This window comes from Gopherus evgoodei, chromosome 1 (genome assembly GCF_007399415.2).
Source record: "Gopherus evgoodei ecotype Sinaloan lineage chromosome 1, rGopEvg1_v1.p, whole genome shotgun sequence".
NCBI classification, from domain to species: Eukaryota; Metazoa; Chordata; order Testudines; family Testudinidae; genus Gopherus; species Gopherus evgoodei.
The window spans coordinates 346,833,403-346,847,596 of NC_044322.1; the positions used below are offsets into that span (position 1 = coordinate 346,833,403).

At 39.8% G+C, this 14,194-nt stretch overlaps 1 protein-coding gene across 8 annotated transcripts in view; it reads right to left on the bottom strand.

Annotated features, from left to right (window-relative positions):
* The window catches only part of CACNA2D1 (calcium voltage-gated channel auxiliary subunit alpha2delta 1), a 689,818-nt gene that overhangs the window by 18,500 nt on the left and 657,124 nt on the right, over window positions 1-14,194 (bottom strand). For all 8 annotated transcript variants that reach the window (XM_030560557.1, XM_030560387.1, XM_030560113.1 and 5 more), the window contains 6 exons: window positions 10,897-10,968; window positions 9,180-9,332; window positions 9,036-9,088; window positions 5,628-5,683; window positions 5,367-5,496; window positions 2,930-3,042 (listed from right to left, as the gene is read on the bottom strand). In XM_030560557.1, the coding sequence (XP_030416417.1) occupies window positions 2,930-3,042; window positions 5,367-5,496; window positions 5,628-5,683; window positions 9,036-9,088; window positions 9,180-9,332; window positions 10,897-10,968 (577 nt within the window). The remainder of the gene's footprint in view (window positions 1-2,929; window positions 3,043-5,366; window positions 5,497-5,627; window positions 5,684-9,035; window positions 9,089-9,179; window positions 9,333-10,896; window positions 10,969-14,194) is intronic.

Consider the following 14,194-nt stretch of genomic DNA (forward strand, 5'->3'; position numbering starts at 1 on the left):
ATGAAATTCAATAAGGACAAATGCAAAGTACTCCACTTAGGAAGGAACAATGAAGTTGCATACATTCAAAATGGGAAATTACTACCTAGGAAAGAGTACTGTGGAATGGGATCTGGGGGTCAGAGTGGATCACAAGGTAAATATGAGTGAACAGTGTAACACTGCTGCAAGAAAGAAAGAAAGATCATTCGTGGATGTATTAGCAGAAGTGTTGTTAAGCAAGACACAAGAAGGAATTATTACACTTTATTCTGTACTGATTAGGCCTCATCTGGTGTATTGTGTCCAGTTCTGGGTGCCACATTTCAAAAAAGATGTGGACAAACTGGAGAAAGTCCTGAGAAGAACAAAAAAAAAAAACGATTAAAGGTCTAGAAAATATGACCTCTGAGGGAAGATTGAAAAAATTGGCTTTGCTTAGTCTGGAGAAGAGAAGACCGTAAGAGGACATGATAACAATTTTCAAGTAAATAAAAGGTTGTTATAAGGAGGAGGGAGAAAATAGGACAAGAAGCAATGGGTTTAAATTGCAGCAAAGGAGGTTTAGGTTGGACATTAGGAAAAACGTCCTAACTGTCGGAGTGTTTAAGCACTGGAATAAATTCCCTCAGGAGGTTGTGGAATCTCCATTATTAGAGATTTTTAAGAGCAGGTTAGCCAAACACCTGTCAGGGATGGTCTAGATAATACTTAGTCCTGCCATGAGTGCATGGGACTGGATTTTATGGTCTCTTCCAGTCCTACGATTCTATGACTTATAGGATAATCTTCCAGTGCTCCTAAACAAGATAATAAAGATACACACTGCAAGACTGTATATGGGAAAAACAGTTAATCTAAAACCAGAATGCTTTACTACAATGATAGGAGGGGTTCTCCATCACTATAGTTAATCCTTCTCTCCAAAAGGCGGTAGCTAGGTCAACAGAAGAATTCTTGTCTATGCAGTGGCTTAGGTTGGCTTAACTATGACTCAGAGGTGTTGATTTTCAGATCCTTGAGAGATGTAGCTACAGCAATTCAGTGTAGACCAGCCCACAATAAGGGACAAATATTTTCTTTGGGTTTCAGCTTTAGAGTGCAAAGGGAAACAGATGAAATGGCATACTCGGGGTCACTAGTCAGATCAATGGCAGAAAAAGGAATAGGACCCAGGTCTCCTGAAATCTGGGTAGTGCCCCATCCACTGAGTTATTCTGCTTCATACAGATTGGGACAATTCTATGCCCTGATGCAAGCCCCCTAGATACACCATGGAACTGGATCTTGAGGTTAATATTTCACTTTTGCAACTGTCCCAATGCAAGACAAGGCACAATCCAGTTTACTGTATCAAGGATGCAAGATGGCATGGGATTTGGTCCTAAGCCTAAAATGTTAGAAAATAAATAAATGAAAAGACAACATACGGTCAATTTCTTCCCTAATTTACATCTTATCAGTATCCATCCACCCACTGATGCCAGGGTGGTTTATATGTGATGAGATTTATGTTGTGGGAGAAAAAAGAGTGAGAAACAGGTTTGCTGGGTGGTTCCGGGAACGCGAGAGCAAACTGCGGCGAAGCTGGTCTCCTTTCCCGGTTTGCTCTCGCGTTCCCCGAACAAGCAGGTCTCCTTCCCTGCGGTTTGCAGAGTGGTTCGGGGAACGCGAGAGCAAACCGCGGCGAAGCTGGTCTCCTTCCCTGGTTTGCTCTCGCGTTCCCCGAACAAGCAGGTCTCCTTCCCTGCGGTTTGCAGGGTGGTTCTGGGAGCGCGAGAGCAAACCGCGGCGAAGCTGGTCTCCTTTCCCGGTTTGCTCTCGCGTTCCCCGAACAAGCAGGTCTCCTTCCCTGCGGTTTGCAGAGTGGTTCGGGGAACGCGAGAGCAAACTGCGGCGAAGCTGGTCTCCTTCCCTGGTTTGCTCTCGCGTTTCCCGAACAAGCAGGTCTCCTTCCCTGCGGTTTGCAGGGTGGTTCTGGGAACGCGAGAGCAAACCGCGGCGAAGCTGGTCTCCTTTCCCGGTTTGCTCTCGCGTTCCCCGAACAAGCAGGTCTCCTTCCCTGCGGTTTGCAGAGTGGTTCGGGGAACGCGAGAGCAAACCGCGGGGAAGCTGGTCTCCTTCCCCGGTTTGCTCTCGCGTTCTCCGAACCCCCCTTGAAGCCGCCCAACAACGCTGCAGTGTGGCCACATCTAACACCACTTGCAGCGCTGGTTGCTGTAAGTGTGGCCACTCTGCAGCGCTGGCCCTATACAGCTGTACTAATACAGCTGTAACAACCAGCGCTGCAAAATTGTAGATGTAGACATGGCCTTAGAATGGCCACAGACCCCAGAGCACCCAATACACGTGAATAGGGGCTTTTCACTTCTTACTCTCTCCCCACGGTGAGGGGAGGGAAACTAGCAAGTGATTCATGCTTAATGGTCTTCAGCACCTCAGGTAGCATGTAACTGTTAAGCTCTGGCCTCTCCCCTTCTATTTCTTCAGGTCAGTCACCAAGCTGTGTGACAAACTGAGGGGCTTGGGATGCACCTTCTGGTTCTCTGAAGAAAGGCCTGCTACCTGCAAGTTGCACCAATTGCAGGATACTATGACAACATGCCATTATACACTTCACTGATGGCTGCCCCAACCGATGGACAAGTCATTCCAGTGCACGGGCTTCAGAAGATTTTGCCTGGTAACACAGTCTGGGAACAGGTATTAGGATCAGCATATGAACTATATGCACAAAGAAATTCTTAACACTTTGAAACCATTCCTGTTTAGTCTATGCTATGTTTGTTGTATACAAAATGTATCTGATAATCATCTGCTGACTCAGATACTACAGTGATGTGTGTCACAGAAGCGTATATAAATAGGCCATATTTCTCCAAATCCTGTTCTAATATTTGGTCAACATACATTAGTTTATGCCACTAGAAGTTCTGACTTTAAAGGATACCCGGCTTTTCTGCTTGCAACAATGGCTTTGGGTCACAGGAGCGGCACATCCGTTGGCTGTCACTAATTATAAATACTAGATTGGTGTGTGAAAGCTTTTCTGCATGATAAAGTCTGAAAAAGAAACACAACTCTAGTTAAAAAAAGCAAACAATATATCTTCAGGGGCTTGTCACATTAACTAAATAGATCACAGGTAACACAACTTTATAGATTGAACTAGACTGCTATACAAGGGACAGCCGGTCTTTTTTAAGAATAGCAAGGACCAGTCAAGGGGAAATTTTGTAATCTTTATTGACAGGAGTGTTGTTCTACATTAGAGCAGATGCTGTGATTAAAAAATGGAAAAAGGGCACAGGGTGACCTTATACCACTAAGCAGCAAGTTGCATGCTGCTAAATCAGTAACTCCACTAAGAAGTGAAACCTACAGTTCAGCTACAATTTCTCTACTGCCAATGTGGCATGAAAAGAAAAGCCACTCTAAACAGGAGAGGAAATGAGGGTTTAATATGAGTAGTGAGAATACGGACATCTTTAGAAATCCAAATGAACCTTTTCAGTTAGAATATAAAGTATTTGAGAAACACTGTGTCAAACAGAGATGTGATATACTATAGTTAAGAGAATTTATGCACTTCCTTGGCTTATTTTCAGGCGTTTATACTGTATACTTAGACAGCTAGATGGATGGCTAGATAGATGTAAATAAGCATCCAAGTGAGCTGAGAAATAATGTAAAATTCAGCAACAAAGAGAATATTTTCTAATTGCTGAAGAAAAGCTTTTATGTTGGTCTGAATTTAGAGAGCTATTTATGTGTAACTGGCTTCCTGACACACTTGCGCACATCTAACAAAAACAGGCAAAATGTATCCTTTAATGTAAGTGGACAAAACTTCATTGACCTCAGTGAATTTTATCCCAATGGCTAAATTTGACCCAACAACTCCTTCAGGTCATCTGTAATTTTACAAATGACTCATTCACACTAGTTGGCCATTTTAGGGGCCCAAACATCTCTTCTGAATACATTAGTGAAAGAGAATCTCTGAAGATGGCTCTGTTTCTGTCCATAGCAGCACGATTCTACCCTTTATGGAATTCAGTATTTGACCCTGTGTTGTGATTGTGTCCAATTCCTTGTTTGTACGTTGCTGGACTGAAATACCCTATGAAACATTTTCCAGGTGTTCTTCAAGGCTTGGCTGTTTATAGCGGTTCTATTGTCTCCAACACTTTTAGAAATTGCTAACAACTGTCAGCCCTTGTTTCTGTAGGCTATGGCATGAGGCATAGAATTGTGTGTAAGGTTATTACGCTCCAGGGGAAGGGTGAGCAGAGACCACATGTGGGCAAATATAAAGGGAAGCAGTAAGCATAAAAACATGCTTACTTTTTGGCATGGAGTGGAGGAACCAAGGCTTGAGACACTTGCACATCCACTCCAGTATTCTCAAGAGTGCCAGATTAAAAAAAAACAAAACTACAGAACAAACCAGCATGGAGGAGACAAGGATTTAAATACAATTCTCATCATGCTAATGAGGTGCTCAGCTCTGTGTTTCCCACTCTGACTTCTCTCTCTTGCTATTGCACAGCCAGAAACGTTCTCTTTAATAAAGGTAATGCGGGTGATCATTTCTTACCTTGTACACTTACATCACTTGTGCCATATTTGTGCTGTGCTATAACACATCCTAAATGTCCTCTCTTTTATCCATTTGTAGCTTTATGTTTCTTTAAGGATTTTAAACTGAATTATCACAAATCTGTCTACACAGAGGTCTTCAAATGTCTCCTTTTTTTGAATATGTTAATTCTATGGTAAGTTTTATAATCTTTCACTTACGAAAATCTGTCTATCTAATAACAAGATAGAAGAAATTTTCAAGTCTCCCAAAACAATATTGAGATTGTAACACCTTTAATGAAAGCAGCAGCAGCGCTATTGGACAACTCAAAGCAAAATATGAAGAAGGTGATCAACACTTTAACATTATCTGCATTTAAACTGATAATGGAATGCAGAAACCCCCCCCTCAGTTCTGAATATCTTTGATAGAACTCAAGAATTTCAATTAATAAATTAGAAAAAAATACAGTGAAAAAAATTAGGATTAAAATGTATTAAACACCAATTATCCTATTAAAAGATATATGGAGACAGTCCCAAAAACAGAAAAACACAACTTAGGGTAAAATGATTCTGTGCACTATTATTACTGTTTGAATACATACATACATATACATTCTGTCATGTATGTACTACACTACATACATGTATGCATATCTTTATCTTTCTTACATACATGTGATAAGGTTATGACACAGTATAGTTTATCCTTCAGACAGTAATGTAATTACCTCCTTCTAAGATTAATATGCACAAAAAAGGCTCCTCTTTACATTTTGTATTCAAAGTTGAAAATTTACCTGGAACAGTTTATACAGTCTACAATCCCACCAAAGGATTTATCATCATTTTCAAAGAAATACTGAGTTTGTTCAGTAATGCAGCTCTGTTTGGATAGGATAGTAGCGTAATCGTCATCATCTGATTCCGCTGAGGAGAAAGAAAAAACAGAAACACTTTCAACTCATATAGTGGAGTGAGCGGAATTTGGGTGGTACCTTGATTCTTATCTTCTAGTTCATTCAAAGTTGACCCTTTAACAAACCTGAGTCTTGCCTTACCTGCCTCGAGGAAACGTGGAAAAGTCAGACCCAAAAACAGCTGTTGCAAGATAGACCTGAGCACAGAAAAATAGTTTTGTAATGAAATAGTTATTTACCTCTCCTTTAAACATAACTTTGCTAATATGGGAGCCCTGATTGTTTACAGGAGACCCTAAATACCACTGGGATAAAAATAATGGTTAATAACAACAGCAACAACATAGCTTAATTGCACTTACACCAATGAATATGAATGTGTTTCTTTAATATCTTACATTTTGTCAGTCACCCTCTTCTTCCCCTTCAGCTACTGTCCCACATTATCTTTTTATTTGACAATCAATATTCAGTGCCCCTTTAACTCATAATTCAGCTAGCAGAGATGCTGAAGAGCAGTTTAATTGTCATCCCTTAAGATCTCCGCAGAATTTTAAACAGGAATCCTGAGATATCTCTCACATTTCAACTAACTAGGATGCCTTAAATGACAATAGTTATACATAGCTCTAAGGGGCTTCTGGTATTTTCCACTGATTAAGCCTCACAACCCTCCTGTGAGGCAGATAAATGCTGGAGTATTCTAACCATTTCATATAAAAGTCATCTCTGTGATGGCAACTTGTATTTCTATCTCCACTTCTGCATTTCAGCCTATCCCTGTCATTTCTTCCTCAATGCTGTGAAAAAATTAAGGTTAACTCAGATAATGCTAAGCTCCTATTTTTCTGCATTCATACCCACATCACTCCTATTTCAATTATTGGAACCTCCTCCTCTGGTTCGTCTGTCATCCACAATGCCCTACCCCTGCTAGGGTAACCACTATAATTAAATTCCTTCCCTCATCACTCCCTCTCTTTGATTCCCTCCCCCAGCTCCTTCTTCATTAACATTAAACTTCTTGTCCTCACCTTCCAGGCCTTACTTCTGCCATCAGATCTGTCCTAGTCTATTATTGTGGCACCCTACTCCCTCATATATTCTACTACTCATAAATGCCAGTCTTGATGAACCTTCAAACTGCTTCCTCCATAGCCTCATATATTTGTTAAGAAAATATATATCCCAGTTATTTCTGTGGCTAGCGCTTTGCAATACGGCATCAAACATTGGGTTTGTTTACATAACATCCAGACTGGGATTACTGCATGGGCCACCTGCTTGTCTGTAGGGATGACGAGAAACCTCATGTCATTCAACAGTGACTCCACTGGCTGACCCAGAAGGAAGTCCTCATCAAGCCCTTTTTAGCTTGAAAGAAAGTGATCACAGAATTCACTGAGGATGAGAGAGAGAGAGAGGAAGCCTGAAAAAATGGGGAAGAGCCTCAAAGTTCCCAGAGTGCAGAGAACAGAAGATATTTACTTAACTGATGCTTCATGCTCCCCAAATAAGCTTTGAAAATTGTCACTCACTATCCTATTCCAAATTTTTGCCCGAAACATAACAGTTATCCTTAACCCAGCTTCTCCTATTTCTCTCCATTTGCTTTCACTAGCTGTCTTGCTGAAATGCACTCTGATCAGCCCTTTCTATTCCACTTCCCTAATGGCCTCTCAGCCTGCTTGTGGCCTAGATTCCATTTCAAAAATTTCCAATGAAAGCACTTTCTTGTGGCGCTTTCAAATGAAACTCTGTGGAAAACAAGACCCAAGTCTAAATTGAGTCCAGACCTCTGAGTTTGATTTGAACACTGATAACCCAAATTTCTCTGTTTGAGCAGAGCTTAAGTTTCATCCCTGGATCATTTCCCGTCTCTGGTTTTTGAGGTTAATTTTTGTTCCAGAAAACAAAGATCTTAACTGCTCCTGTTAACTAAATGTAAACAATAATAAAAACAAGTATCTAAAGTCTGCACAGTGCCATCTGTGCGATAACTGCTCTCTCTATATTTATTCAGCTGTGATATATTGTAATGCTTACCTCCAAATAGTGTAAATTACCTATTATTGTGCCATAGAATATGCACCACAAAACTTTTTCATGAAGGACAGATAATCTCATAGCGTAAAATTCACACCAGTGCAGAAAGCCTGATGCCGACCATACCACTTAAGTCCCAATTAAATTTTTGCCACATGGTTTTGGTATCGCCGGGGTGCTTAATCTGTACCGGGCTGAATTTCTTTATATATGCATTATGAAACTAGCAAAAAATTGTTTGTGGCTATTGCTAATTACTGCACAAATTTAATTCCAAAATGAGACAAGACTGTGGTGTGGAGTTTTAGATCAGTTTCTATATTTATTCGGTATTGTGTTTAGCTAAATATAGTAACCACTAAAACAGTTAAGAGGTGAAATCCTGACTTCGCTGAAGTCAATCCCAAAATTCTCACTGAGTTCAAGAGAACCAGGATTTCATCCAGTAGTTCTAAAAGTTAAAATTGACTGCCATTCCCTCTTCCCTGTTCTATGATAGTCTCCAAGGTATATGTTGCTGGAACATTACCCAACGTTCCTTTTGTTCTTGCAGAGGAAGTATAGTTTTGTTTTTTAAATTGAGGAAAGGAAAAAAAATGGAAACAAGCTGTTACACTATATTGTTTTACGTGTGGCTTCTTCCTTGAAACAGTATCACTAGTTGATAGTATCTTCGATAAAAAAGAAAATGAACAAAACCAATTGACTCTTTCAATGAGCAACTTTCAGTGACTTACGTTACCAAACAATGCATTTTAATGGCATCTGGTGCTCTGAAATAGGACTTGCTTATGTTTTCCAATAGATGCCCTTATGTGCTTAACAAAATGATTCAGACACACCTCAAAAACTGACTCTTTCTCAACCTACTTGTTTAATCATGCACTTGAAAAAAAACAATCTAGTGTACTGAATTACAAATTGAACAAGCCCATCTGAAAGCTGCATGGCAGCATCCTAGATTAAAGATGGCTCAACCCAAACCAACTCCTGCACCTATGCAGTTTGTTTTTTTTTAATATGGAGATATACCTATCTCATAGAACTGGAAGGGACTTTGAAAGTTCATCAAGTCCAGCCCTCCTTCACAGCAGGACCAAGTACTGTGCCTGACAGATCTTTGCCCCAGATGACCCTGTCAAGAATTGAACTTACAACCCTGTGATTTAGCAGGCCAATGCACAAGCCACTGAGCTATCCCTCCCACCCTTAGCTTGACAACAGAGAATTACAAAGTCTGGGAAGTCTCATTTTGCTTTAAGATCAATAAAATGAAGCTTTCAAGGAATCTGAGGAGGTTACTAAAAATGTTCATTGTATGAGGCTGCAGAAGTAGTACCAGCCCTTAAGACTCCAGAATAGCTCCTAAGAATTCAAAAGTCTGTTATTATCATACATAGCCACTATAGAAAGAAGAAACTAATTGTTACCAAATCCATTTTCTTTTTGCTGAATTGTTAATTATGACTTTGGTATAAACATTACCAGAATATTTGAACTTACCAGGCGGCTGCAGAGGCCCACCATCCGACATGCAAAATATCTGCTACTGTAGGCTACAAAATGAAGTACAAAGATTGCACCATTAGTACAAGCATCTGCACATAGGTAAGGGGAATGCTGATTACTTGGCGAGGGGATACTGACCACGTATACAGAACGAAGACCAGCTCCTTGCTTTGGTTCTTCTTCGGGATCACACACAGACTGATAGTCATAAGACTTGTTAAAGGCATATAAGGACATGTTAATGAGATTTCGCATCAGGTCAGGGTCAATCTCACCAAAGAATCGTCCAATCTGGTGCAGAAAATTGTAAAAAAGATGAGTTTAAACACTTCTAAACTGACGTCACATGATAAATAATATACATATAATTTATATATACTGAACAATGCTGCTGAATTAAAAGAAGGTATAAATCCTACCATTTTTACTACGGGATATATGGTGATAAATTACAAAAGTCCTTCATTTTATGTTAATTTTGCATTTACTTTACATTCTATAAAATATTAAATTGTTTTCCAGACCTCCTCAGGCAAAACTCTAAATGACTTCAGGGGAAGTTTGGCCTGATTTACAGCTAAATGATGTGGTTCATTGTTATTATTATAAATAATACAAAACCCATAAGAGACTTATTTTTCACAGGGGCATCAACCTATTTCCATATCTACTCTGAGTTTTTAGGTTTTTCTCCCTATGAACAAATGACTGCACGTGCAATATTTTAGGTGCAAATTCCAAGGCCATTTTTGAATATTCAACTCTTGATGTGATTAGACGGTAGTTTGCATTTCCCCCTAATGTTTGTACTCATTCCATCAACAGTTACCCAAATCTGTTCACATGCTATCTCAGTAACTCCTATATAGTGCTTACCTCTTTTTTTCTAGGTGGAAAAAAGCAGAACCAACCAAAAGATGCTTCTGTGGCATATTTACCATATAATTCTTGAATTCTGCCTTGAGGAAAAGTAGGCTGCTGCACCCCACCACAGGGGGAGCCACCATCTTCTCCAGAGATCAACATTTCCCATGCTCTGGCTTTCCAGCTGAACTGGGATCTTACCTTCCATTATGTAACTGACTATAGTTGTGTCTCATCAAACAACATTTATTGCACTGCAACGTTGCACTGTGATGTCACAACACCAAGACATGATGATGGTGACAATAATATGTTGCAGTCTCATGAAATAGATTCTTTATGCAATAATTCTTCAGTGTAACAATTAGATTTGATAGAAAAAAAATTCATAGGAACTCTTTTTTTGATGAAAAATGGCTTTTTGAGTAAATGGACACTTTCCACAACTGAAAACCAAAATATTTTTGTTTTTTTTGACAGAAGCTCTAAAAAGTACTGGAAAAAAATTATTTTTTTTCATAGAAAAATATGTAACATCTTCATGTTCTCATACATTAACACAGAATAATTCTGTGCTCCAGGCACTTACACTATGTTATCTCTGTGTTTCAAGCAGTCTGTCTCAGGGAAACAATGCAAATTCTTCATCCCATTTCTTATTCACTCCCTTAAATCACTATAACCAGGGCCACATTAGCACAGGCCCAGACACGTCAAGTCACTAGTAAGACAGTGATAAAAGCTAGCAAATTATATTAAATTTGAGATTTGGCAAATTTTCTTTGTGGTTTGGACATGAGTCTGTGATTCATCACCCCAGACTCTGATAACCATGATTCAAATAAACGAAATGAGGTAAATGAACAGCCACACTCTGTCTTTGTACAGTGAACTTAGGTTAACAGGTCATTTTTAATTATAAAACTCTCTGTCTTAATGGAGAAGTAAGTCAATCTCATGTTTAACTGCATGAATTTAAAAACACATATACCTGTTGGGTATATTCATCCTGATTTGACATCAAAAGAAATCCACCGTCATCAAGAACAACACAATCCAGGTGCTATTACAAGGGAGGAAAAGAAAGTATCTTTTTGAGGAAAGATACAGAAAACGGTTCTCTTTCCAAGCAGCCAGACACAACAATCCCTGAGAAAAGGCTGATGTTCAGCATTTCAGATATATCTTAAAATCAATGTGGCCTGGACTGGAATGTCCCTTTTCAAAAGAAATCAGCTTCGCAAGAAAGAATCTGCATATTTAACCTAGTTTCCAAAGACCTAGAGGTTTCATGTAAAACTTTAGTATTTGGAGAACTTCACACTCATTGTTCCCTTGCTCTAGTAACTATTGTTTCATCCCTTAACACCTGGCAAGCTGTTTTCTGATTTAATCTCTGTTATTCAGAAAGTATAAGTAGGGGAGACTATGTTCAGGACTCTAGGGCATGAGGCCAATAGCCCTGAATCCATAAGTGTTGCAAAATTTGGATCAAGGGACCCACTTGTGGCTTAATTTTATATAACTTGTTTTTGTAAATTATTTGTTCAGGATACTTAACTAGCCCTAAGAGTGCAATGTCCTTACAAACCCCTTTCATACATGGATCAGAGCTCCGATAAAGGGATTGCAACTTTTGATTTGGTTTTAGCTCACACTTAGAGATCATTCTGATTTGTAGTTTTTATAGACTCATAGACTTTAAGGTCAGAAGGAACCATTATGATCATCTAGTCTGACCTCCTGCACAATGCAGGCCACAGAATCTCACCCATCCACTTCTATAACCAACCCCTAACCTATGTCTGAGTTACTGAAGTCCTCAAATTGTGGTTTGAAGACCTCAAGCTGCAGAGAATCCTCCAGCAAGTGACCCATGCCCCATACTGCAGAGAAAGGCGAAAAACTTCCAGGGCCTCTGCCAATCTGCCCTGGAGGAAAATTCCTTCCCGACCCCAAATATGGCAATCTGTTAAACCCTGAGCATGTGGGCAAGACTCACCAGCCAGCACTCAGGAAAGAATTCTCTGCAGTAACTCAGATCCCAAACCATCTATCCCATCACAGTCCACTGGGCATACTTACCTGCTGATAACCAATGATCAATTGCTAAATTAATTGCCAGAATTAGGCTATCCCATCATACCATCCCCTCCATAAACCTATCAAGCTTAGTCTTAAAGCCAGATATGTCTTTTGCCCCTACTACTCCCCTTGGAAGGCTGTTCCAGAACGTCACTCTAATAATTTGAAACCTTCGTCTAATTTCAAGTCTAAACTTCCTAGTGTCCAGTTTATATCCATTTGTTCTTGTGTCCACATTGGTACTAAGCTTAAATAATTCCTCTCCCTTCCTGATATTAATCCCTCTGATATATTTATAAAGAGCAATCATATCCCCCCTCAACCTTCTTTTGCTTAGGCTAAACAAGCCAAGCTCTTTGAGTCTCCTTTCATAAGACAGGTTTTCCATTCCTCATATCATCCTAGTAGCCCACCTCTGAACCTGTTCCAGTTTGAATTCAATCTTCTTAAACATTGGAGACCAGAACTGCACACAGTATTCCAGATGAGGTCCCACCAGTGCCTTGTACAACGGTACTAACACCTCCTTATCTTTGCTGGAAATACCTCGCCCGATGCATCCTAAAACTGCATTAGCTTTTTTAACGGCCATATCACACTGGCGGCTCATAGTCATCCTATGATCAACCAATCCTCTGAAGTCCATCTCCTCCTCCGTTACTTCCAACTGATGTGTTCCCAATTTATAACAAAAATTCTTGTTATTAATCCCTAAATGCATGACCTTGCACTTTTCACTATTAAATTTCATCTTATTACTATTACTCCAGTTTACAAGGTCATCCAGATCTTCCTGTATGATATCCTGGTCCTTCTCTGTGTTAGCAATACCTCCCAGCTTTGTGTCATCTGCAAACTTTATTAGCACATTCCCGCTTTTTGTGCCAAGGTCAGCAATAAAAAGGTTAAATAAGATTGGTCCCAAAACTGATCCCTGAGGAACTCCACTAAACCTCCTTCCAGCCTGACAGTTCACCTTTCAGTACGACCCGTTGTAGTCTCTCCTTTAACCAGTTCCTTATCCACCTTTCAATTTTCATACTGATCCCCATCTTTTCCGATTTAACTAATAATTCCCCATGTGGAACCGTATCAAATGCCTTACTGAAATCGAGGTAAATTAAATCCACTGCGTTTCCTTTGTCTAAAAAATCTGTTACCGTCTCAGAAAAGGAGATCAGGTTGGTTTGGCATGATCTACCTTTTGTAAAACGATGTATTTTGTCCTTGTCATAACATATTTCCCAGATTTGGACCTTAGCGTCCAAAATATGGGTGTTAGCATGAAAACCTCCAAGCTTAGTTACCAGCTTGGACCTGGTAAAGCTGCCACCACCCAAAAAATTAGAGTGTTTTGGGGCACTCTGGTCCCCCCAAAAACCTTCCCTGGGGACCCCTAAGACTCAAATTCCTTGAGTCTTACAACAAAGGTAAATAAACCATTTCCCCCCCCCTTCTCCCTTCCAGGTGTTCCCTCCCTGGGTTCCTGGAGAGATATACAGAAGCAAGCTCCATGAATCTATACAGAGGGACTCCACCCTCCCCGTTTCCAGTCCCAGAGGGTATGCAAAGTCAGGCTTAGTAAATCTAACACAAAGAGATTTTCCCCTTGACTTCTTCCTCCCGCCAATTCCCTGGTGAGTTGCAGACTTAATTCCCTGGAATTCCCACTAAAGAAAAACTTTAACAGGTCTAAAAAAGAAAACTTTATAAGAAGAAAAATACATAAAAATGGTCTCTATGTATTAAGGTGACAAATACAGGGTCAATTGCTTAAAAGAAATATGAATAAACAGCCTTATTTAAAAAGAATACAATTCAAAACACTCCAGCAACTACACACATGTAAATACAAAAAGAAAACAATATAAACCTTATCGTCTTACTATCTTGTACTTACAACTTGGAAACAGAAGATTAGCAAGCTGGAGATAGAAAAATCACTCTGATAGCCGAGAGGGTCAGACCCAAGACAAAGAACAAAGAACTCACACCCAAAACTTCCCTCCACCCAGCTTTGAAAAAGTCTTGTTTCCTGATTGGTCCTCTGGTCAGGTGTTTCAGGTTACTCCTTTCCAGGTGAAAGAGACATTAACCCTTAGCTATCTGTATATGACATGCCCCCCCAAATTGCAGACAGTGGGGAACCTTACTGGCGGCGATTTGCTCCTAGAACTTTAAAATAAACAGATTACTACAACACA